The sequence below is a fragment of the Oratosquilla oratoria genome, chromosome 32 (assembly GCF_046742065.1).
Source record: "Oratosquilla oratoria isolate Oo_2021 chromosome 32, ASM4674206v1, whole genome shotgun sequence".
Classification (NCBI taxonomy): domain Eukaryota; kingdom Metazoa; phylum Arthropoda; class Malacostraca; order Stomatopoda; family Squillidae; genus Oratosquilla; species Oratosquilla oratoria.
Window position 1 is genome coordinate 1,896,588 of NC_134808.1, and position 27,636 is coordinate 1,924,223.

The following is a 27,636-nucleotide window of genomic DNA, read 5'->3' on the forward strand; positions in this document are numbered from 1 at the left end:
CTCTCATTGCTCTTAGCATTTTAAAAGAAGTTCATGTTGATATCCTTTTACAGCCACTGACGGAGAGTTACAAAAAAATCTATTGTGATGAAAAATTAAATACATGAAATAAAAATCTATTGGTAGAAAAAAATACAATATGGTACTAGAAAAAAAAAAATAACATCGGTGCCCAGTACGAAATTACTTCACGTCGTTGACTACTCTTTTATGACAGATAAACAGAATGGCCTGACGGCAGACAGACAAAGAGGGACAGGGCCACACAGTACGGAAAGAATTAAATCTCTATCTTCTTTTGCTTCTGTATCTTCTTCATTTCTGCATGTCTGTTGCCTCAGTCAGTCAGTTACTTTGTCTGTCTGTCTGTCTGTCTGCATGTCTGTCTATCTATTGCAATGAATTGCAGGCTGGCAAAACATTGTAAGGCCAATGGATGGGCATTTGTCGACAACTGGGACCGCTTTTATGGTAAGAATCCCCTATACACAAGGAACGAGGTGCACTTGTCGCCCAAAGGATTTCGGCTCTTTGCTGAATCCCTTGAGCGAGAAGTAGGCATCCTACAGGTTTTTTTTTTCGTGTAGATTACGTGGGAGTAGGGTGGGGGGGGAAGTATCGGAGTATAGTTTAGGTAATAGAAGCAACCTAGAGAGGGACTATGAAAAGAATCACCAAAGCAGGTGGAGGTAAGATAAACTTAAAGTTTACTATACAAATAGCAGGAGCATAATTAACAAAACTTATTTGCTGCGAGGTAAAGTATGCGTAGAGAATTTCGATATTATAGCTATTACTGAGTCCTGGATCAACATGGCTGATAAACATTTCCTTCCGGAAATCGAAATAGAAGGATATAATTTTTTTCACAAGGATAGGGTTGGCAGGAATGGGGGAGGTGTAGCACTTTTCGTTAAAAATACATTAAACTGTATAATCAACAATTCGATTAAGGAAGAGGACTATACGGAATCTATTTGGGTAGAGATTATAGGCAAAAATAAGAAAGTTATTATTGGCGTTTTGTATAGACCTCCTAACCTCAGCATTGAACAGACTGATCCCCTGATTCATGAAATTCACAGTGTCCCATGTACAAAAAACGTTATGATCATGGGAGATTTTAATTATAGAAATATTGACTGGGAAACTTTAATAGGAGATCAAGAAGCGAAGAAATTCCTAGATGTGGTGCAGGATAATTTCCCAAAACAAGTGATTACCGATCCTACGATGGGACAAAAAACCCTGGACTTAATTTTAACTAATAATGAGCACCAAATTAGCAGCGTAATATTCAAGAAATAAGACTTAATATTATTTGGGAAAAAATGAAAAGTACAAATAACGTTCAAGTGCCAGACTTCAGGAAAGCAAACTTTGACAATATAAAAACCTATTTGAAATTGAATACGAAATGTCATGCGGACGTTTTGAACATTGTCGAGTCTCGGTGCGTGACTGGGGGTCAGGTCAGGACTAGGGGTCGGGTCACGGAGGGTAATATGCATACCTTGGGTCAGGTCATTTGGGGGCGAGGGCTCAACAGTCAGGTCAGCGATTTGGAAGAAATGTTTAGCAATCTAACTGATCTAATTATATTATTAATGCACAAAACACATTTATCCCCCTAAAGTCAATACGGAAATATAGTAATACTCCCAAATGGATAACGAACAGATTGAAACATAAGATCGGAATGAAAAGTGGACTTTACATAAAAATAAAAAACTGGGAATCACACCTTAGATCAATTTATAACGAAATGGCAAAGCTGGTTAAAAGGAATACACGTACAGCGAAACGTAATTATGAAATCAAGGTTGCCAGTCAAGCAAAATCCAACCCAAAGGGTTTCTTTCACCTCTATAGAACAAAAATAAAGAAAGAATAGGACCAATTAAAAATTATAAAAATGTCATGATAGAATCAGAGGAAAAAGTGAGTGAGGAGTTTAACAATTATTTTCTATCGGTGTTTATTAATGAGAGGTTAGATAAAGTACCTGACTGCGATCCGATTTACAGAGGGGATGAGGACAGTAGTCTATCTAATATCAGCATTAGTAAAGAAGAAGTAGTCAAGCAGATTGAAAGACTTAAAGCTACAAAATCTCCGGGTCCAGACGAAATTTTTCCAAGAATGCTTAAGGAGTGTATATTTGAAATCTGCGACCAGTTAACTGAAATATTCAATAAATCGGTAGACATTGGTTTTGTGCCAACTGCAGGCAAACGTTATTCCTTTTTTTAAGAAGGAAGATAGATCGTCTATATGCAACTACAGACCAATCAGTTTGACATCGGTAATAGGAAAAATGCTTGAATCAATAATAGTAAATAGACTCAGAGAACACATCGAAAGACATCATTTAATTTGTGATTTACAGCATGGTTTCTCCAAGGGTAGGTCATGTGTGAGTAATCTTCTATCCTTTTACACTAAGGTTTACAAGGCGTCAGATAACAATGATAACTACGATATTATTTACCTTGACTTTAGCAAAGCGTTCGACAAGATGCCACACCAGAGACTACTAAATAAAAACCAAAGCCCATGGCATAGAAGGAAAGGTGTTAGAATGGATTAGAGCTTGGATTAGTAACAGAAAACAGCGGGTCACCATAAATGGAATAAAATCTAGGTGGGGCAATGTTACTAGCGGGTTCCCCCATGTCTCGGTTTTGGGTCCCTTATTGTTCATTATGTATATAAACGACTTAGACGATGGGATAAATAGTGATGTTAGTGAGTTTGCGGACAACACTAAAATAGGACGACTAATTAGGTCAGAAGACGACGCAGAGATTCTGCAGGATGATCTTAATAAATTGTTAACATGATCGGTGAAATGGCAAATGAACTTCAATATCTCTAAGTATAGCCTGTTAAACGTAGGGCTACACAACCCCGAAAATAGATACAGCTTAGATAATACGTTTTTAGAAAAATCTGAGTGCGAGAGGGACTTAGGAGTTCTGGTGAGTCCGGACCTTAAAACCAGGAAGCAGTGCATTAGCGCAAGAAAGAAAGCTAACAGATCATTAGGTTTCATTGCTAGGACGGTAACGATTAGACATGCAGAGGTATTTATTAAACTCTATCTAGCAATAGTTAGACCCATCCTTGACTATGCGGTACAGTTTTGGTCTCCGTCCTACAGAATGGACATAAATTCACTAGAATCAGTACAGAGAAGAATGACCAAAATGATACATGGACTCGGAAATTTGCCTTACGAAGAGAGGCTTAGGCACCTAAACTTACACTCTCTGGAAAGACGCAGAGTGCGGGGTGATCTAATAGAAGTGCTCAAGTGGATCAAAGGTTATAACAAGGGTGATGCAAACAAGGTCATCATAATAAAACAATAGGGCAGGACTCGCAGTAATGGGTATAAACTGGACAAATTTATATTTAAGGAGGAAATAGGCAAGAATTGGTTTACTAGTAGGGTGGTCGATGAATGGAATAAACTTAGTAACCATGTAGTAAGCGCTGAAACTATCAGTTGTTTAAAAAAAAAACGATAAGACAACTTTATGGATGGGGATGACAGGAGGTGATGGATATGGAGCTGCCTAGTGTAGGCCTTATGGTCTCTTGCAGTCTCCTTTATTCTTATGTTCTTATGCTCTTGTCTGTCTGCCTATTATTCTTTTTTTTTTCTTTTCTTTTCTTTTTCCTATTACTCTCTTTTTTTCCTTCCTCTGCTTGTTTTCTGTCCCTCGTTCCTTCTGTCTCACGCATCTTACCCTGTCTTTCTCTTCAGTTTGCTCTCTTTCTGTCTGATTCTTTTCTCTCCTTGTGTCTTATACCTCCTTTCTGCTACTCTCCTGAGATATCTCTCCTTGGCCACCTCTACAACACCACGTCTTTGGGTAGAAGCGCTGGGTATTGCGTACGTGATACTTCTTCCTTTCTTCCATATCTTGTCTCTTCTTTGTTATGTATGTCTATTTTTCTTCCTCTGTTTTCTCTTACTTTTCTTAACCGTCTCCTGTCTATTGATCTATCTGTCTGTCCTGTACCCCTCTTCCTGTCTATTCATTTTCTCTCTTTCCTTCCATTCCCTATCTCTTACTCACTTTATCTGTCCAGTTCTCATTTTCCTGTCTGTTTTAGTCACTTGTTTCTGTCAATTTCATGTCCCGATCAGTTTTGGTATCTGTCTTGTCTCCCTTTTTTACGTCTCTCTTATTTGCTTTTTTCTCACTTGTGAAAGCTGTTTAGAGAACTCTTTTATTCCCTTTCATATCTCTCTCTCTCTCTCTCTCTCTCTCTCTCTCTCTCTCTCTCTCTCTCTCTCTCTCTCTCTCTCTCTCTCTCTCTCTCTCTCTCTCTCTGTGTGTGTATGTGTGTGTGTGTGTGTGTGTGTCTTTCTCCTCTCTCCGTTTGTATTTCCACAATTCCTTGCTTGTCTTCTCTTCTTCCTTTGTTCAATAAAGCGTTTTCTCATCTATTGTCGCAAAAAAAAAAATCCCATTTTTATTTTGCTATCGTTTACTGACAATTTTCTTATCCTATTTTCTTTCTAACGTTTTGTCTGTCCATTTTTTTTCCTTTCTTGTCAATCTTTTTTTTTTTTTTTTTTTTTTTTTTTTTTTTTTTTTTTTTTTTTTTTTTTTTTTTTTTTTTTTTTTTTTTTTTTTTTTTTTTTTTTTAGGGGGGAGGCGAAAATTTGTTTGTCGGTTTTCTTTTCTTTTCTCAAATGCACTTCAATATATTTGCTTGCTTGCGACCATATTGAATATAAACTCCTACACAGTGAGAAACATCCTACACAGTGAGAAACAAGAAACACCTGGTAGGGCAAAGCCGTGTCAGTTGCGACATATTGGGTCATCCCCCCACCTGGCAAAGGCTGTCGGGAACCAACGCAGCAAGCCTGTAGTTAGTCTCGGGACTCGAACTCACGACCACCTACTCATTAGTTCTAGCTGGTACCCATTGTATTAACTCATCAACTCTCAATATTGGAACTCTATTTGATAATTTTATTTCACGAGACTAGGTTAGGTTAGGTTAAGAACATAACATAAGAATGAAGGAGACTGCAAGAAACCATAAGACGTACACTAGGCAGCTCCGTAAATAAGCTTATCATGACCAAATCTGGTCACGCTCAAAAATGGTACCAATGAGGTACCTGCAAGTCTTAGGTTAAGCTAGGTTAGGTTAGGTTAGTGTCAGCGTGGACGTTTCGTCCACCCTGACCACGTGGTTCCCGAGATGGAAGCTTGCAGCCGGTCGGCGCGGTCAGCACCTGACCCAGGCCGGGGAAGATTGACCATAGCATGGAGTCATTCCTGCCTGCCAGGACTGCCAACTGAACCGGGAAATTCGCGGTCACCACCACTGCGCGCATGCGCCGATCGACCCCTCTACTACTCTTCCTCACCCTCCCAGATCTACAGAGGAGGGCATGGTGATAACTTGGAGAGTACTTTACGGCTGCTCGCCGTTGAGGGCGGACCCCTCCACTCCCAGTTCTACAGAGGGAGGGTACCAGAAGGCAGGAGATCACGAGAAGGAGATTGACGAGCTGTAGGAGGACGTAGCCGCCCGTCTGTCACGAGGAGGAGATCGACCTACAGAGGAGAATTGGACACTTCGGCCTCGCGCCTGCAGAGTCGAGGAATGTGGTTTGTGCACTTTATATATATTGTATACGCCACCATATACATGATGAGTAATATCACTCGCTCACACCGCTCACTCACTCCCTCACTCACTCACTCAATGTCCGGCCCTTCTAGCTGACTAAGAGTCGAGTCAGCACCATCGGCTTTGCAACAACAACTCGACCACCAAACAGACATACGAACGCACATGAACATCCGAGTAACCAAACAAACACAAAACACAAATTAAGTATATTGACGATCCCCCCTGGACATATATATACATATTTAGTTATTAAGTAAATCACACCCTGTAATCCCAGGATACTAACCTTAGGAGATGACCGTGATCTTGCTCGCATAAAACTCTAAAGATTATGCGAGCATGACACGTCATAAGTGCTAACTCATGGTTTCCGGGCACCAAACCAGCTCGCGGACCCCTTGGAGCTGCGGTTCTTAGTGACGTGCCTTAGTGATAAGACTGTGTAATAGTGTGTGAAATAACTTTATACTGGATACACCAATAAAGAAACAAAAACTTAGAGGCGTTTGTGCAGTGGACCCCTAATTGTGATGATGTGACGAACCCGTTACATTTTGTGTCTACAAGTGACGTTGGATGGAAACGACGTAACAATACCGTTACACCCGTCCCGTTACATCACTGGTGGCAGCACCCCCGCAACCCAACTACTTCGAAGAGACTACGGTGTACCTACTACGGTGAACTTCAAACCCGTCCATTTTTCTCCAACTACATACAAGTACGAACAAATAACCGCACTGAACAAAACGCTCTCAAGAACAAGAACTTGGTTCACACTATTCATCACGGGCAATCGTCACAGGCCGATCTCCCACTACTAAAATCAACATTATAAAGGTAACATAAATCCTTACAATTAATACCAATATATTCCGTAATAATAACCATACATTACCCATTCAAACCATCCCTGATACTCGCATTTTTTTCTATGCGAACATCATTCACTGAGCCCCAGAGGATTCACACCGGCTGCGCACAGACCCGCGTAACAGCCACCTCATCCCCCAAGACAGCATACCCACCTTCCACATCAACCGCTTTCACCAAACGTTGCTTTCGACTACTACAATCGCAACGTCAGCAAATATCCCAGCTGCACGTCATAATACCAATCGCTTCAACGCACGGTATTAAGGTAACCTTCATGCCTTTGGATACCCACGTGCTCAACGCACGTACACCTTAGCCATATAACAACTATGTAATCTCACACTTATATTAACATATTGTCATTTAGAATTTTTTCTCTCCAAAAATTATCATTACGTAATACTCTTTAATCTGCCAATTACCAATATACATATATATTCAACAGTTAATATTATTACATTATTACAATTTCCCTGTATGTATATAGCATATATACACCTTTTTCTTTTAATTATTATACCTTTCTCATAATAGAACCAGTAGCTCTCATAATTATATGTCTCAACACTAATTATAATTTGCCTAATAAAAAAAAAAATAAAAAAAACATATATTTATATATGCAATAACTTTTACTAGATTTGACTATTACATAATATCACATTCATATGCATTCTTCCAGTTAAGTAATTCTTGTTTAAACAAATAGCTCTTACATGTTTAAAATTCAACATTAAACATATTTTGCCTATCTTTAAATAAATATATATATATATGCAATAACCCTTAATTGCTTTCACCCATTTATATTTACATAGAACTTATACATTTTTATCAATGTAACCTATTTTACTGCTGTAAATTTTTTTATGAACAACCATAATTAATTCTATTATAAGTATAATATCACAATAATTAACCACTTACTATATAATATTATTTCCACATTTTATTATTATTATATGTATATACATATTTTTATGATTTTACATATGTAATCCCATTATACTGTATAGCCGTTGACATACTATATCCCCCCTCCCATATCTAAGCATAACATATTACCCTTAGTTACTATATACCTATCATTCACATTTTAACAGTTTTTTTTTCTTCTTAGATTACAAATCAAACCTAACTGTTAACTAATACATGACTTAACAACATGGCCTTTGCCACCAGAAGCAAAATTAAACAAAGTTTACATAACGTCTTCTCAAAGTCTAGAGAAGAAAAACAACAACATGACATATCCAGTGACACAGAGGAAATACACACAGAAAACTTAATTGACAATGACAAACCAGACCATTTTTACCTATATCCACAGGATGACAATACCTCTAAACAGTTAACCAATGACCAGTTAAATAATCCTGACAAAACTAATCCTAATGCAGATAATCCAATAGACCCTCTTTATGAGAACGATGTCTTACCTTTTTTCAACCAGCCTCCTCAAGTAGACACCTCCAACCCATCTCAACCACAACAACCCACCCAACCAACTCCTCATGTTGCTCCTCCTAATATCATGCCTTTCAACCAGCCTCCTCAAGTAGACCCCTTTCACCCCTCACAATCACAACCACCCATTCCTCCCATCCAACCAAATATGCAAACAAAACCTCCTATAAACCATAATCCATCCAACCCCCATATCCCAACACATAATAACCCCCCTCCCATTCAGCAACAGTACCAAAACTTCCCCTTTCCTTCCCCCCATACCCCACCTGGTCAAACCCACTCCACACCATACCACCAACCACCACCTAACCTTCCTCCAAACCCACAATATTATCCTTACCCACAACCTCAACCAACAATAATTAACAACTATCAAACCATAACCCCCCTCACAGAAATCCCAACCTTTTCCCAAGATAGTGGACTATCCATTACAGACTTCTTGACAGCATGTGACCTGTTCTTTTCAAAGAACCCCCAATACTCTGAGACAGATAAAATAAATTTGTGCCGTCAGAAAATAAACCCATCTGACATTTGCCGTTCAAAGGCAAGGATGCTAGACAGCTTAGTTGCATGTGGAATCACATATCAGGAATATAAACGCCACCTTCTTAAGGTCTTTCATAACAAACAACCAAATAACATTTCCTTCCTCATCACCTTCCTCAATAACACTAGAGTCCAACCACCTTCCATTACTAACATAATGGATTTCGTTGCAAACGGAATTAAAGAGGTCAGAGAAGACCTAGAGAATAACTCTCCTTGGACTCACACTGACCAATTTGGTCAAAATGTAATGCCAACAAAACACTTACTAACATTCCTTGAAATAGCTTCCTATCTCTCCCAACTCCCTCCAAAGTGTTTAAAGGAAGCCTCCAAAAGGGAACTAGACACTAGAAATCCTCTAGCTTATACCTATATCTTAGATATCATGAATGCTTGCAATGTATCCTTAGATACCCACAACCATCTCCCCAGACTAAATAGCCTTCACTCACAGCATCCCCGTCGGAACAATCTAGGACAACCTTCTAAGTGGTGCTCCTACCATTCATCAAACAGTCACAACACAAAAGACTGCATACAGCAACAACAATACCCGCAGGTACAACACCACCCTATTCCTTGCTCAGTTCATGGAACCATTTCCCACACCGATGCCCAGTGTTGGACACAGCAAAAACAACACACGCAGGTACAACACCACCCTATTCCTTGCTCAGTTCATGGAACCATTTCCCACACCGATGCCCAGTGTTGGACACAGCAAAAACAACACACGCAGGTACAACACCACCCTATCCCTTGCTCAGTTCATGGAACCATTTCCCACACAGATGCCCAGTGTTGGACACAGCAACAACACCACCCCATCCCTTGCTCAGTGCATGCTACTACCTCACATACGAATGCTCAGTGTCAAGTTCAGAATCAAAACAAACAAGTTCCACCCCCCTTTAAACACCCACTCCTACCTACACCAACACATCCAATCAAATACTGCAACCTACACAAAACATCAACTCACTCCAACAAAGAGTGTTACCTACAGAAAACACAACAACAACCGCATCAGAGAACTAACCAACCATTCACCACCCCTCGACACACCCCTCGACAAACAGCTCCCTCCCACACATCACACTCAACCCAATACCACCGATTGGGGGAACGTGTACCAGCCTCACGCACCAAACCACCATAGGAATATCTCATACACAACACAAATACCTCACCCTAGAAGTGAGTCTAGATCAACTTAAAGTTGACATGATGGTTGATACAGGAACAAACCTGAACATCATCCCAAGAGCTCTGTATGAAGCATTAAATGACCCACCCCAAATTCAATTTTCCAATATGGAAGGACTCCTAATAGAAGGGAGTACCATTTCACTTCACGACATGGTTGATCTGAGCATAGAAGTGAACGATTCCAAAGTAGGTTTCACACCTTTCCACATAGCTGATGAATGGAGTCTTGATCAACAAGGTATAATAGGATTACAGTCATTGAGGATTTGGAAAACTAAGATAGACCTTGAGACTAACAAAATCTCCTTCCGAGATGTAAATAATGAGTCAACAGTTCCTGAGACACCCGACTCAGACACACAACATCTCTCATGTCTACCTTCCTTCAATACTCCCAATCCCACTAACAGCTATTCCTTCCAACCACCACCTTATGTCACCTCAAAGGCACTGATGTCTAACACAGTCATCATACCCCCTAGACATTCAATAACAGTCCCACTATACATACCCGGTGCAATCGACCATCAGGACGTCATAATCGACTCAGACACGTCCAGGATTAACAACATAACCATTGAGTCCTCCTGGGACACAATATCAGAAAATAAACATACACTAGCTATGTTAACAAACATGTCAGACCAACACCGTAAAATCAGGAAGAATACAAACATCTGCGCAGTCCATCTCCATAATTCCCCTATCCAGGAACCACTGCCGCAACACATCAACCAAGTAAGACCAACACAACCCCTTCCCCCTATTCCCCCAGACCAAATCACGACATCAGCTGACGGAGAAAGTCATAACGAGCTATTAGCTCTCCGACAGAGGAATAGATCAGCTGTCGCCTTAGAAGGCGAACCACTAGGCAAATGTGATATAATCAAACATCACATCCAAATTCCCCCAAACACCCCCCCTTCATACACCCCCGCTTACCGCATACCTCACAGTAGGAAATCCCAAGTCAATGACAGTGTACAAGAGATGATACACCAAGGCGTAATTTCCCATTCAGACTCCCCATGGAACAGTCCCCTCTTTTTGGTCCCTAAGAAAGACGGAACCTTACGCCCTGTTGTTGACTTCAGGAAAGTCAATAACCTAACTCAATCTGACCCACACCCCCTCCCCGCCATGCAAGATGTACTACAATGCATTGGCAACGGGAACTCTGTTTTTTCCACAATAGACCTCAAGTCAGCCTTCTGGCAGGTCGAACTAACAGAGGAATCAAAACCCGTAACTGCATTCTCCACTGATAAAGGGCATTTCAACTTTCAGCGTATGCCCTTTGGCCTTAAGAATGCCCCCTCAACCCAACAAAGGTTGATGACCCACATTTTCAGTGACATGATAGGAGTCTCATTATTCGTCTATTTAGACGACCTCATTATATATAGTCCCACAGAAAGAGACCACCTTAACACTTTAGAGATTGTCATCAAACGTCTCAAAAATACGGGATTAAAGATTCAATTAAAGAAATGTAGATTCCTCATGAAGGAACTCATCTTCCTAGGCCATAAAGTGGATGCAAAAGGGATTCACACAACCACAGATAAAATAGATACAATAAACAATTTCCCAACCCCCAGAAACGCCAATGAAACAAGAAGTTTCATAGGGTTAGCCTCCTACTACAGACACTTTATCAGAAACTTTGCTGATATTGCTTCCCCTCTGACCAAATTCACAAGGAAAGGCGAGCCATTTCAATGGTCAGAAACAGAACAGCAAAGTTTCGACACTCTCAAACACACACTCACCACAGCCCCTGTACTAGTTTTCCCTGACATGAAGAAAGAATTCTTTCTTTACACAGACGCCTCCTCTAAAGGAATAGGCGCAGTCCTACAACAGAAAGATGACAATGGCAAAGAACACGCCATAGCCTACGCAAGTAGAGTCCTAAATAAAACTGAACATAACTACTCAACTACACACAAAGAAGGACTTGCAATCATATGGGCACTAAAACACTTTAAATACCTCATTTTAGGCTACAAGATTACCATACTAACAGACCACCAACCCCTAGTCTATCTTTTTAACTCCAAAGACTTACATGGGAGAGATGCTAGATGGAAAACAACTCTCCTTGATTACGATCCCATGATCGTATACTTAGCTGGGAAAGCTAACGTAGTGGCAGATTGCCTAAGCAGACAAAACCACATCACACCCATAACCCAAACCATATGCATACCTATGCAACAACTCATATATGAAACGGACAGAGACCCAATATGGTCCCCAATAAAACAGCATCTCATTTCACAAACCCCCTTACACTCCCGACCACCTGTCACTGTTGAGGAACTCAATCTGGTCGACGGAGTCATAAGGAGAACCATTAATACAAGATAGTTCACTGATATCCAAAGAGCCCAATTCCCAAAGCTACTAAACAAATTGCACGACAGTGCAATGATACGCAACTCTGGCAGAGATAACACACTAAAAACTCATAGACACACTTTCTACTTGTCCAACATTTAATGTGACTTAACCTGACACATAGATTCTTGTATAACTTGCAACCAATTCAGAGGCCCTAACCTGAGGGAAATCAACATAAAAGATATCCCACTCCCTGCTGAGCCATGGGAAACACTTGGAATTGACCTACTGAAAATGCCAACGAGCCATTAAGGTTCCAATTATGTACTCACAGCAGTTGATTATTTCTCTAAATACACAATCTTAATACCACTCCAAGACAAAACAGAAGAGACTGTAGCCAAAACCCTAGTCAACAATATCTTTTGTAGATACAATATACCACACACAATGTTATCTGACAATGGCTCAGAATTCAAAAATGAGGTGATGCGCGAAATAGCACACCTCTACAACATTGACCAAACATTTGCCACTGCATACCACCCCCAGGGAAACGGTCTGACTGAGCGAACAAATCGCAAGGTCCTAGAGATTATCAGACCATTGGTCAATGACCTCATGGACAGTTGGGAAGATTGGCTACCACAGGTACAAGCCAGTATAAATAGCACAGTCAATTCCGCAACAAAGATGTCCCCACATGAGATCATTTTCGGCAAACCAATGCGCCTACCCTACCAAATATTCAACCAACCACCCCCACCCTTATACAACCTAGATAACCTCGCACACTGCATCAAAAGAGGTATGCAAACAATTTACAAAAAAGTTAGAGCAAACCTGAAAGAAGCCCAGGAAAAGACAAAGACAAAACAACACAAACGATCAATTCCACTTGACATAGCACCTGGCGACACAGTCATGGTAAAAGACTCAAGTAGAACAAACAAACTCAAACCCAAATTCCTAGGCCCCTTCATAGTCACAAGTTCACTCCCTAACAATGTTTTCCTACTAACAGATCCTTCCGATCACACCACCTTCACCATACATGGAGAGAAGTTGAGAAAGGTCAAACTGAACCTCGACCCAATCTCACCTCCCATCCACAATCCACCTATCACAGACACACACCAATCACCAAAACGCAAGTCTCATCCCATGACTCTGCGTCGACGCAATTAAACATGCACTCTAGCTCTCGCCCCTGAAGATGCAGGACGTCATGTATCTATCAGTGGAGGTTAAAATGGCCCATTTCCAATAAGAACTCCTTTCCGCATAGCTATCGAAACTTCTCTACTTCCTTCCGACCAATATAACCTTAGCGAGAGTCAGATAAACATATCCTCATTCACTGAGACATAACCTTCATCCTCCAAAAGTAAATACATCATTAATTACCCACCTTAAACATCGACTACTTTTGACATGGACTCACTCGACTTACATCATAGGATTCTTCCATATAACTCCACAGCCCTTTCCCTCTTAATCATTCTCTTTATACTTGTGGTATTAACCAAATTCTGTTGCACGAAGTAACACCTTCCAAAACCTTTTCAACCTCCAATCCCCTTATTATAGTACACCTAGATTAAGTTTATTCTTGTGTCTCACCCAATATCTTAAATACCATAAAAATTCTTACAGAAACTATATATACATACTATGAAATAAAACAAGTGCAATGTGACACACCAAACTGACCATAGAACAGTGTTTAGAAAATAACACTCCCAACAGTGATAGTGTTAAACCATAAAAACCATAACATTTAGAAAGTGAATTAAACAGTGTTATCAAACATATAGTATAACCTTTCATGTGAAATCCAATATAACATGTAATCTGGTGAGACACAACGCTACACTTCTGAGACACAACATCGCTACCCCTTAATTACAGTTCATGATCCCCCTTGGGACCTCAGATTCACTTCAACAACACCCCCCCCATCTGCACATTTTTAATCCCACAGGATTTTGTGTGTCTGATTTTTTTTTCTCGATGTATTACCCATATAAATACTTTTGTAACCCATGTACCCTAGGTGCCGGGAGCCACCTAACCCCAGGGGGAGAGCGATATGTATACGCCACCATATACATGATGAGTAATATCACTCGCTCACACCGCTCACTCACTCCCTCACTCACTCACTCAATGTCCGGCCCTTCTAGCTGACTAAGAGTCGAGTCAGCACCATCGGCTTTGCAACAACAACTCGACCACCAAACAGACATACGAACGCACATGAACATCCGAGTAACCAAACAAACACAAAACACAAATTAAGTATATTGACGATCCCCCCTGGACATATATATACATATTTAGTTATTAAGTAAATCACACCCTGTAATCCCAGGATACTAACCTTAGGAGATGACCGTGATCTTGCTCGCATAAAACTCTAAAGATTATGCGAGCATGACACGTCATAAGTGCTAACTCATGGTTTCCGGGCACCAAAACCAGCTCGCGGACCCCTTGGAGCTGCGGTTCTTAGTGACGTGCCTTAGTGATAAGACTGTGTAATAGTGTGTGAAATAACTTTATACTGGATACACCAATAAAGAAACAAAAACTTAGAGGCGTTTGTGCAGTGGACCCCTAATTGTGATGATGTGACGAACCCGTTACATTTTGTGTCTACAAGTGACGTTGGATGGAAACGACGTAACAATACCGTTACACCCGTCCCGTTACAATATATATATATATATATATATATATATATATATATATATATGTATATATGTATATATATACACACATATATATATATATATATATATATATACATATATATATATATATAGTGAGAGCTGTTCGAACCTAGTTTTTCAAGGTAGGGTGTAGAGACCCACCGTTCGAGTCCTGCAGAGCCTAGGAAGGAATCCGGCCGTGGACAGATTAGCGGAACCAAAGAAGTTCCAGTCATAAGCACTAAGATAGAGTTGACAGATTACGCGCCGTACCGCTTCCGTTGCATAACCTTCTAAAGAAGAGTGCATCCCATGGGTGTAGTAGATTTTTGTTGCAGTTCCCCGATCCCAGCAATTCTTTCACGCCACGGGAAGACGTATCCAGGACGCCGTCGGAGCAGTTCTACTCCAGGAGGACGGATGGATGCACCCGGTAGCTTATCACAGCAGGAAGTTGTGGGCAGCGGAGAGAGGAACTACAACACCATCGGACATCCGGAGTAAGAAGACGGCAATTTTTTTTTTGTGTACATTACAATACACCACATTACATACACACGCATAGGCACATTCGACATTCGTATGTCATGCCTCATTGGCCAGAGAAGCCACAGCAACTCGATCTTGCGAAGGAGTTTTCCTTCAAGGAAAACAAAAATATTCCTGAGTTGTTGTTGTTGTTTTTTTTGCTCACTCGCAAGCTCGAGGTAGTAGGGTTCAATAATTTAGGCACACTTCTTTAACTCGCAACGCGGTCGCGTGTTAGCGTCGTTGGAGGAGTGTCAGCGTGGACGTTTCGTCCACCCTGACCACGTGGTTCCCGGGATAGAAGCTTGCAGCCGGTCGGCGCGGTCAGCACCTGTCCCACGCCGGGGAGATTTGACCATAGCGTGAGGTCATTCCTTACTACCCAGGAATGCCAACTGGACCGGGAAATTTGCGGTCACCACTGCTGTGCGCATGCGCAGATCGACCCCTACCACTCTCCCTCCCCCTCCCAGATCTACAGAGGAGGGCATGGTGATAACTTGTAGATTACTTTACGGCTGCTCGCCGTTGAGGATGGATCCCTCCCCTTCCAGTTTTACAGAGGGAGGACACCAAGACGTAGAAGATCACGAGAAGGAGATCGACGAGCTGTAGGAGGACGTAGTCGCCCGTCTGTTACGAGGAGAAGGAGATCGACCAACGGAGAAGAATTAGACACTTTGGCCTCGCGCCTGCAGAGCCGAAGAAGGTGGTTTGTGTACTTTATTTATAAATATAATATATATATATATATATATATATATATATATTATATATATATGTGTGTGTGTGTGTGTGTGTGTGTGTGGTGTGTGTGTGTGTGTGTGTGTGTATGTGTGTATATGTGTGTATATATATATATGTATATATGTATCTATATATGTATATATATGTATATATATATGTATATATATGTATATATATATATATATATATATATATATATATATATAGACATATATACATGTATCAAGTCACCTCTGAGTGTACGCTTTTTTAGGGAAAACAGATTCATATGTTTTAGTCGATTTTCGTATGATTTATTTTTGACATTTGGAATCAGTTTTGTGGCTCACCGTTGTACTTTTTCCAGTCTGTCAATGTCTTTAATGAGATTCGGTGACCATACGGAAACAGCATATTCCAAATGTGGATGAACTAACGATTTATATAGCTTGTTAATGAGTGATGGACTTTTGAAATCAAAAGATCGCGCAATCAGTCCTAGAATCTTATTTGGTCTCTCAGAGGTTGAAATACACTGCTTGGATGATTTGAGTTCGTTACTGATAATTACGCCGAAATCTTTTTCACTATCCACTTTTGTTAACGAATTTCCAAATAACTTGTAATCGTACTTACTGTTATTTTTACCTATGTGCATTACCTTGCATTTACTTGTGTTATATTTCATTAGCCACTTTTCAGACCATTGCTGTTATTTATCTAAATCTTCTTGAATATCTAATTGGTCCGAGTGATCATCTGCCACTCCGCACAGTTTTGTATCATCAGCAAATTTGGAAACAGTAGATTTTAGTCCATGGTCTATATCTTTATATATACTATGAATAGAAGTGGCCCAAGAACGGAACCCTGAGGAACTCCACTTGTAACATTTTTCCATCTAGAAGTTTTTCCATTTAAAACAACTCTCTGTTTTCGACCATTCAACCAATTAATTATTAGTCCAACTTAATAGGCTACCACTACCGTGTAAAGCTAATTTAGTAAGTAGTCTTTCGTGTGGGACGGTATCAAAAGCTTTTGCAAAGTCTAGATATATTAAATCTATGTTGTTTCTTTTGTCATAATTCGAGATAACTGTGTTGTAGAATTCGAGTAAGTTAGTCACGCAAGAACGTTTCCGTCTGAAACCATACTGGCTATCATTTATCAAACGGTTACTTTCTAAATGATGTTCGATAGCATCTCTGATTACAGTTTCCATTATTTTTCCTACGATTGAAGTCAAACTTATAGGCCTATAGTTATTTGGCTTCGTTTTGTCACTTTTTTTTTAATATGGGAGTAACGTTAGCTAGCTTCCATTCTCTTGGGACATCTCCGGATATGATGGATTTCTTGAAAATAATTTCTAATGGAACAACAATCTCATTTTTCATTTCCTATAAGATTCTTGGATGCCAACCGTTGGGCCCTGGTGTTTTATAAACTTTGAGTTTGTCTAAACACCTTTTAATTTTTTCTTTTGTTATATTAACCTTAGTGAGTAAGTTCACCCTACACTTTTCACAGGTTTCAGTTTGAAATTCACTTTGAGGTGTTTCGTTTACGAATACCGAGCTAAAATAATTGTTTAAGATATTACACATTCTTTCATTTGAATATTCAAGTTGACCGTCAGCAGATAATAGTGGACCAATGATTCCTAACAACCTTTTTATCTCTAATGTAACTATAGAATTCTTTGGGATTCTCTTTGGATTTATCAGCGATGTTAATTTCGTATTGTCGTTTTCTTTTTCTTATTGTCTTTTTTAAATCTCTCTGTATTGAGACATAACTTTCATAGTCATTAGATGCACCCGAGCACTTATATTTCTTATAAGCCTGTCTCTTTTTAGTAATACTTTTTTCAGTTTCCTTGTCGAGCCACTTTGGGCGAGCCTGATTTGGGGGACGTCTGTCCTTAAAAGGAATGTAAGTATGAATCATCTTAGTGAGCGTATTTTGAAATATTTCCCACATCTGATCTACAGGTCTTTCGTTTATTTTTACCGCCCAATCTGTAAGCTGAAGCTCCTGACGTAGTCCTATGAACTGAGCTTTACTGAAATCGGGTATTTTAGAAACACAAGTATCTATTCTAAAATTGTTTAGGAGTTTGAATCTAACTAAGTTGTGATCGCTATTTGCAACAGATTCACCGACCTCTACATCAGTTACCATGCTTTCGCGGCTAGTGATCAAAAGATCGAGTAAGTTTCCATATCTTGTGGGCTCTTTTACTTGCTGAATTAAGTAATTGTCACCAAGAAAATTAATCAAGCGACTACCTATATGGCCATGTTCAAGGGTCATTCAATATATTGAGTTCAGATAGGATAGCGTTTGGTGTTAATTCAATAAAGACACTCCTTTTGTTGATCTGTGTTTCCCTCTAACGCCCTTTCTATATTTACTGAGTCATAATCTTGATTCGCACCCGCCCTATGACAGTTAGTTTAGATTAGGTTAAGTTAGGTTAGGTTATATTAGGTTAAGTTAGATTAGGTTAAGCTGGGTTCGGTTAGGTTAAGTCACTTTAGGCTAGGCTAGGTTCGGTTAGGTTAGGTTAGATTAAGTTAAGCTAGGTTAGGTTAGGTTAAGTTAATTTAGACTAGGTTAGGTTAGGTTAGGTTAGGTTAGGCTAGGTTAGTTTAGGTTAGGTTAGGTTAGGCTAGGTTAGGTTAGGTTAGGTTAGGTTTGTATAAGGGTGGCCAATGAGACACTGAATATGAATGAATTAATAAGTGTAAAGCACTACAAGCGTGCGGTCGCTTAGGAGGCAGAACCAGGACTGTCTCTGACGCCAAGCCACGCCACCAAACTCAGGCTTGGCGGGAAAATCACAGACGCACACTTGGTATGAACATTAATACATTGAATATACAAATATACAATAATAAATATACAATATTACAAGTAATGCTCAATGCTACCATTACAGGTTATGTAGGAAAGTGGCAATTGCCGACAAGTCTATCGAAATAAACACCATGTGAGGATGGAGCCTTTATTAGTTCGTCCACATTTGGAATATGCTGTTTCCGTATGGTCACCGAATCTCATTAAAGACATGGACAGATTAGAAAAAAGTACAACGGTGATCAACAAAACTGATTCCAAATATCAAAAATAAATCATACGAAAATCGACTAAAAATATTAATCTGTTTCCCTAAAAAAGCGTAGACTCAGAGGTGACTTGATACAGGTCTTCAAGATTCTAAAGGAAATTGACAACATCAAAAGTGGCAACATTTTCACATTGAATGAGAATCCGATAAGAAACAATGGTCTTAAACTGTCTGGAAATAAATTTAATTTAGAAATGGGTAGAAACAACTTCGCCAACCGTGTAATTAATGAATGGAATAAACTTCCTGCAGAGGCAGTACAATGTAATTCAGTTCGAAGCTTTAAGAATCATTCAGATAAACACCTAAGCAAGATGCTGTAATGGTTATCATTTATTTAATATTATTTGTTTATTTGTTTTGTTATCATTTGTCTATTTGTTTATTATTATTTGCTTGATTCTCATTTGTTTCTAGTTATATGTCAATTTATTATCATTTGCTATTTACCTGTTTGTTTATTTCTAACTATATATATGCATTTATTTATATATTTCATTTATTATCTACATTACTATAGTTTATATTTATTCACTTATTTATTCATCATTATTATGATTTTTTCGCATCCGAATTAGATATGGATCAAATAGTCTCCTGTCGGCATGCTCTGCCTTTGTAATCCTTTGTATTAGTAGGACATTTTGCTTGTTACAACTTATTCAAGTACATAGTCGTAATACACAAACATACATACATACATACATACATACATACATACATACATACATACATACATACATACATACATACATACATACATACATACATACATACATACATACATACATACATACATACATACATACAGACATACATACATACATACATACATACATACATACATACATACATACATACATACATACATACATACATACATACATACATACATACATACATATATACATACATACATACATACATACATACATACATACATACATACATACATACATACATACATACATACATACATACATACATACATACATACAGTACATACATACAAACATACATACATACATACATACATACATACATACATACATACATACATACATACATACATACATACATACATACATACATACATACATAAGGGAGGTAGCCAAAAAGAAAAGGGCATAAAAACCATTCCCACCCATTCCATCCCTAATACACTCCACTCCCCTCCACCCTCTACCCTCCCTCTAATCTGGGCACCTCCTGGATGACGGGTCGTCCCTGAATCTTGTCTACTACCCTGGGTCAGAGGCAGTATCCCAAGACACAGCACATCCACAGCAAAGCCGCTTCATTAAATTGACGATCCCCCTCTCCGTCCCCTCATGCAGAAAAGAAGACAGGGAGAAATCCCTTCGGGCTGCGTCAAATTTTTCTCACACATACTACCTCACCCACCATCCCCCACCCATTCCACCTCATGCATCACATCATCCATATAAACCATTCTCCATTCACCCCTATCTTTTGTCTTCTACCGTCCTTCCTCAACAAACATTCCCCTCTTCCCCAAAGCCCCTTTCACCCCATCCATTCATCTCATCCTAGGTCGCCCTCTCATGTTCACTCATTCCACATCTGCCTTCCATACCTCTTTTACTACTCCTTCTTCACTCATTCTTTCCATGTGTCCAAACCATCCCAATACTCTTTCATCCACCCTATCTCCCAACTCCCTTACCACCCCTGTTCTCTTCCTCACCTCCACATTTCTCACTCTATCCAGCCTAATAACCACCATCATACTTCTCAGACACCTCATCTCAAACGCATTCAAACTCCTCTCTTCCTCTCTTATGTTCCATGTTTCTGCCCCATACAGTTCTGTTGGCACAATCACTCCTTCATACAATCTCCTCTTAGCCTCCATTCCCAGATGTCTATTCCTCATTACGCTTTTTAATCCACCAAGACATTTGCTCGCTTCTCTCAATCTACATTCTACCTCCACCTCCACTCCACCCTTTCCTGCCACATTCGCACCTAAGTATCTAAAACTATCCACTTCCTCCAGTCGCTCTCCATTAATGCTCACGTCCGGTCTGCTGCTACTTTCACCCCTTGTATATCTAATCACCTTACTTGTACCCTTATATATCTTCAACTTTCTTCTTTCACACATTCTCCCAAATTCTGTCACTAACTTCCTCAATCCCTCCTCTGATTCTGCTACAAGCGCAGTGTCATCCGCAAACAACAGCTGGCTCACATCTCACTTTTCTCCATTTTCTTTAAACATCTCCAACCCCTGACCCACCACTCTTGCATTTACCTCTTGCACCACCCCATCCATGCATAAGGTCAACAGCAAGGGCGATATAACACATCCCTGACGAAGTCCCACCTTTACCTCGAACCACTCACTCTCTACATTTCTAATCCTGACATATGCTCTATTACTCTCGTAAAAATTCTTGATAGCTCCTAAAAACTTTCCTCCTATCCCGTATATCTGCAAAACCTCCCATAGTGCCTTCGTGTCTACACCTGTCATAAGCCTTTTTCCAGATCCATAAAAGCCCAAAAAACATCCTTACCTTTTCCTATAACTTTCTCACATAACTGTACTACCATAAAAATCTGATCTACGCAACCTCTACCTGTCCTAGATCCACACTGTTCCTAGCCAATCACTTCCTCTGTTCCTCTCCTAATCCTCTCAGTCAAGATCCTTCTATAAGCCTTCCCAACTACACTTAACAAGCTAATCCCTCTGAAAATACTACACTCACACTTGTCCCCTTTTCCCTTGTAAAGTGGAACTATACAGCCACTCCTCCAGTCCTCCGGCACTCTACCCTCTCATCAGCAAACATTAGATAACCTCACCAGCCAGACCACCATCATTGTACCTCATTTTTTTTAGACAGTCTGTATGGCATCCATCCAACCCAGGTAGCTTACCTGACTCTTATCATCTTAACAACTACCTTCACTTCATCTTTCCTTATTTCTCCTCCATTTTCCTCACTCATCACGGTCATTTTCTTTGCACTTCTCACTGCAGCTATCTTTCCTTCCCTATCCTCCTTCACATTTAGCAACTCCCTAAAAAACTCTGCTCACCTTCCCCTTACTGCCTTCTTTTTCATTAGCATCTCTTCATCATCACTTTTTATCTTCTCTACTTGATTCGCCTCCTCTTCCTCTCTTAATTTCTTTCCAAAACATCTTTTTATTACTTTAAAAAAAATTCTGTGATACTCTTACCCCATTTCATATCTGCTCCCCTCTTTGCCTCCTTTACCTTGTACTTTACTTCTATTTCTTTTCTTTGTGCCTCTCATATGACTCCCTCGTCCTATTTTGTAACCAATCTGTGACAGCTCGCTTCTCTTCTACAACCTTCTTTGTTTCCTCATCCCAGCATTCACTGCCCTTCCTTCTATTTCCTCCCGTTCTTCTTGTTCCACAAACCATGTTTGCACACATGACTGAGATTAAATAAGAGGAACTGGGGGAGGGGTGGAGATGGGAGGGACGGAGTGAGGAAGTAGGATAGAGAGGGGTCACTGAATACTAGGAAAGGTTAAGGAAAAGGTGAACCAAATGTCTGGGAACAAGAAAGGTTATGGATAAAAGAACATACCGTAAGAACATAAGAATAAAGGAGATTGTAAGAGACCATAAGGCCTACACTAGGGAGTTCCATCCATAAAGCTGTATAACCGTTTATTTAAAACACCGATAGTTTCATTGCTCACTACATTGTTACTAAATCTATTTCACTCGTTGATCACCCCATTAGTAATTTTTTTTTTGCCTATTTCCTTCTTAAATCTAAATTTGTTCAATTTAAATCCTGCCTTATTGTCTTAATAAGATGACCTTGTTTGTGTCACCTTAGTTAAAACTTTTTGTCCACTTGAACACCTCTATTAGATCACCTCATACTCTGCGTCTTTCCAGAGAGTGTGAGTTGCCTAAGCTTCTCTTCGTAAGGTAAATTTCTAAGCCCATGAATCATTTTTGGACATTCTCCTCTGTACTAATTCTAGTGAATTTATGACCATTCTAGAGGACGGAGACCAAAATTGTACCGCACAGTCAAGGATGGGTGTAACTAACGCTAGGTAGATATAATTTGATAATTACCTCTGCACTTCATTTCGTAAACGTCCTAATAATGAAACCTAATGTTCTGTTAGATTTATTCCTGGTGTTAATGCACTGTTTCCTGAATTTAAGATCAGGACTCGCTAGAACTCTCAAGTCTCTCGCATTCATTTTTCTCTAAAAATGTGTTATCTAAGCTATATCTATTTTCGGGGTTGTGTAGCCGTAAGTTTAACACTCCGCATTTTGAGATATTGAAGTCCATTTGGCATTTCACTGACCATGTGAATAAATTGTTGAAATTATCCTGCAGAATCTCGGCGTCGTCTTCTGACCTAATTAAGCGTCCTATTTTAGTGTTGTCCGCAAACTTACTAACATCACTATTAATCCCATTGTCCAAGTCGTTTATGTACATAATGAACAATAAGGGACTCAAAGTCGATCCCCTAGGAACTCCACTAGAAATACTCCCCCACTTGGATTTTACACCATTTAAGGTGACTCGCTGTTTTCTGTCAGTTATCCAAGCTCCAATACATTCTAACACTTTTCCTCCTATGCCATGGGCTTTCATTTTATTTAGTAGTGTCTGGTGGGACAATTGACAGGACATTAGCCCACAACCGAGGAACAAAAGGAAGAAGAAAATAAGAAGGGTGAGCAGTTGTTTACTTAGAATGAACCTTGAGAAGATTTTGGAGGGCGACTAGGGATATCTTAATTTTTTGTTGGCAATGAGTATTAAAGGAATCAGGTGGAGTGAGGTATTGAATATGCCCCTATTTTGTTCAATTGTGTTGGTTCCTTGTATGAGGGGTGCTTCCAAACATAATTATCTACAGATTTTACCGGGTTCACGTACCAGGAGTTCTGCATTCTCCCAGTCCATCAGGGGGTCGCTACTGTTCCTCTCTGCAAAACACGCTTTGGTGGTGACATCATGGCAGACACTGTATCGGTGTTTTCGGCGCTGGGTTTTTAGATCGTATGATGTTTTCTCAATGTAGGATTTTTCACATCCCAAGTATGAAATAAAGCCGGCGTTTATCGGATTCCGTAGCAACTACCTAATGGATTGGGAAAATGCAGAACTTCTGGTACGTGAGCCCGGCAAGATCCGTATAAAATGCTTGGAAGCAGATATCATACAAGGAACCAACACATTTGAATAAAATAGGGGCATGATTAATATTTCACCCCACCTGATTCCATTAATACCCATTACCAACAAAATTCTAACCTATTCTAGTTGCCTTCCAAACCCCCTTTTTCCTCTCAAGGTCGTTGTCCATCCTCAGTAGACAATTGCTCACCCTTCTTATTTTCTTCTTCCTTTTGTTCCTCTGTTTAGAGCTAATGTCCTTCAGTCAATCAATTGTTCCCTCTAATCCTTAATATTTCCCTTTCCCAGACATTTGGTCCACCTTTTCCTTAACCTTTCCTAGTATTCAGTGACCCCTCTCCCCCTTCTCTACCTCCCTTCTTCCCTCCCTCCCTCCCCCCGTTTCTCTTATTTAATATCAGTCATGTGTATTACGACTATGTACTTGAAAAAAAATTGCAACAAGGAAACGTCATACTAATAAAGGCTCCGTCCTCACATGGTGTTTATACCGATAGATTAGGTTAGGTTAGGTTAAATTAGGCTAGGTTAGATTAAGTTAGGCTAGGTTAAGCTAGGTTACCTTAAATTAGTTTAGGTTGCTCTAGTTTATTTGAGATGCGTCCCTGAGTTGAAGTTGTCGATGCTGTTTGATGTAGTATGCCTACCTGGAATAGTTTAAAAAACAAATTATTTATTTCTATTGAGTTACAAATCACTGTTCAATTTCTTTATATTCTTTATTTGCAGTTTTAGAATTCTTATTTTCTATGATGACGTCTTCTTTATTTTTCATGAATAACATGAGCCGATTTTATATGACTTAGGAGTAATAAAGCTAATGGCCTTCCTGAATCAGAGCCAGATATTTTTGTTATTCGAGTTACCTTGATTTCTGTCTGTCTGTCTGTCTGTCTGTCTGTCTGTCTGTCTGTCTGTCTGTCTCTCTGTCTGCCTGCCTGCCTGCCTGCCTGTCTGTCTGCCTGGCTGTCTGTATGTTTGTCTGTAACTCTCTCTCTCTCTCTAACTCTCTCTCATTTTCTCTTTCTCTTTCTCTCTCTCTCTCTCTCACACACACACACACACACACACACACACACACACACACACACACACACACACACACACACACACACACACACACACACACACACACACACACACACACACACACACACATACACACACACACACACACACACACACACACACACACACACACACACACACACACACACACACACACACACACACACACACACACACACACACACACACACACACATACAGGCGTGTCGGCTGGCGCCTGTGGCTGCCAAGGGTCTCCCCCCTGCAGTTACTTTTAAAATAGGTGTGTTTTGTTGTACAAGTGTTGCTTCAGTTGAACGGCTATTTATTTTTCCTATGGTGACGCTCTTCACTGAATTGTGTTCATAGTGTACTACCTATAAGTTAAGATGTCTACTCCCACCCGTCTACACTACAGTGCAGGCAAACTGTTTCGATTAAGATCAGTGTGTGGTTACCCTCCTTCACCAGTGATTGAATACCTCAAAGAACTAAGCCTATTTCGTAATCGTGGACGTCGAGCGGGACGCAACCATCATAGAAACATTAAGATAGAACGAGGAGAGTGAGTAGAGTGATTACGCCGAAGCCTGTCACGGAACGAAGAATCATTGAGGTCCTATGACTATGGTATGATTTACCTTCCTTCTTTTTTTTTTCTTCTTTTTTTCTAACGTTACCTCTCTGTGTAACAAAATTTATGAATTCACTGCTACTGTTTTGTCACTTAATGTGGGTGGAGTTGCAGATACAGAAGCATGGTAAATAGTGCCCGAAGTGTGCCAAATTGGGAATTCCGTACTCCATCACAACCTAAAGTGTGGGAGCCGTGGAGGTGGAGTGGGTGTGTACTATCTAAAAATTTTAAATGGCTTCTGAGTTACCCGTCGACATCCCTGAGGGCCTAGAAACCATATTGTTGCGATTAGCTCATACCCGACTCACACTTGAGTGAATTTGGACAATGGATTACTCAACATCCATGAAAAGAGGTGCTCGCAGATGAGGGAGTTCAGGAAAAGTGGGACATCTATAGCAATATAATTACGTAGGCCTTCCATCGTCATTTCCTTTCGAAGCAAACGCGGACACATTCAGCCGATGCCCCATGGCTCACTCCCAGGATTAAGTGACTGATTCAACAGCGTGCTAAAGCTTTTTACACGGTCATAAGCCTTTCTAGACAACTCCAGAACAAAGTCATAGGAGAAATAAAAAGAGCCAAGAAGATGTTCTACCCCCAACAAGATCAAGCACTTACATCAGAACAGTAGCCTGTGGTTTAGCAGGGGCAAAAGCTTGTGTGGTATGTGGCAGGCATCTGACATCCCCATCTTGTCACAATTTCCACCAGTCCTTGCGGCTGAGCAATTAAATGACCATTTCGCCTCTATCAACATAGTATATGTTTTTCAGGTTGCCAAGAAGCTCGCTAGAATCAAAACAAAACGGGCATCTACATCCGTAGTCTTACCTATCAAACTTTATCGTCCATTTGCACGCGAACTTGCCATCCCGATCTGTTCAATAACCAATACCTCACTTAAGCAGAGTAAATGTCCCACGGATTGGATGACAGGCTTCGTTACTCCCATCCCCAAATCTTCCAATCCCCAATCCTTTAGTGATCTCAAATCCATTACTATCACTCCCATTCCTAGTCTTATTTGTGAGAATTTTGTCTTCGAGTGGGCATACTCAAAAGTTAGCAAATTCATTGATCCCCAACAGTTTTGTAATGTGAAAACATCCTCCACTACTCAATATCTTATCAGCTTCCTTGACTTTATCTATAAAAACCTCGAGCAGCGCAAGACTTCACTTGTAGATCATACCACTATCATCACCAAAGCCATCCACATTGACCTTCCTACCTCCTTGGTGGCTTGACTATCTGACTTCCTGACGGACCGTTGTCAAGCTGTCAGATATCAGGGACACGTGTCTGCAGTCCAGCATCTCTCCTGTGGGATACCACAGAGAACAAGAATGGGGCCACTGTGTTTCCTGATACCCATCAACGATGATACCCTAGGAGGCACGCCGCACAGGTGGAAATATATTGATAAGTGCACGGTGGGGATCCCTGTGTCCAACACTGACCTGAACTACGACCCACTGCAGGGCACGCTGGGCAAGCTACACACATGGGCAGTGCACAACAAAGT

The 27,636-nt window shown here is 40.2% G+C and overlaps 1 protein-coding gene across 1 annotated transcript in view; it reads left to right on the top strand.

Annotated features, from left to right (window-relative positions):
- LOC143041787 (uncharacterized) overlaps positions 1–24,470 on the top strand; it is an 88,081-nt gene extending 63,611 nt beyond the window's left edge. Inside the window, exons 5-6 of the mRNA XM_076213844.1 lie at positions 4,788–4,893; positions 24,324–24,470. Of these exons, the coding sequence (XP_076069959.1) occupies positions 4,788–4,893; positions 24,324–24,470 (253 nt within the window). The remainder of the gene's footprint in view (positions 1–4,787; positions 4,894–24,323) is intronic.
- Positions 24,471–27,636: the final 3,166 nt, after the last annotated feature.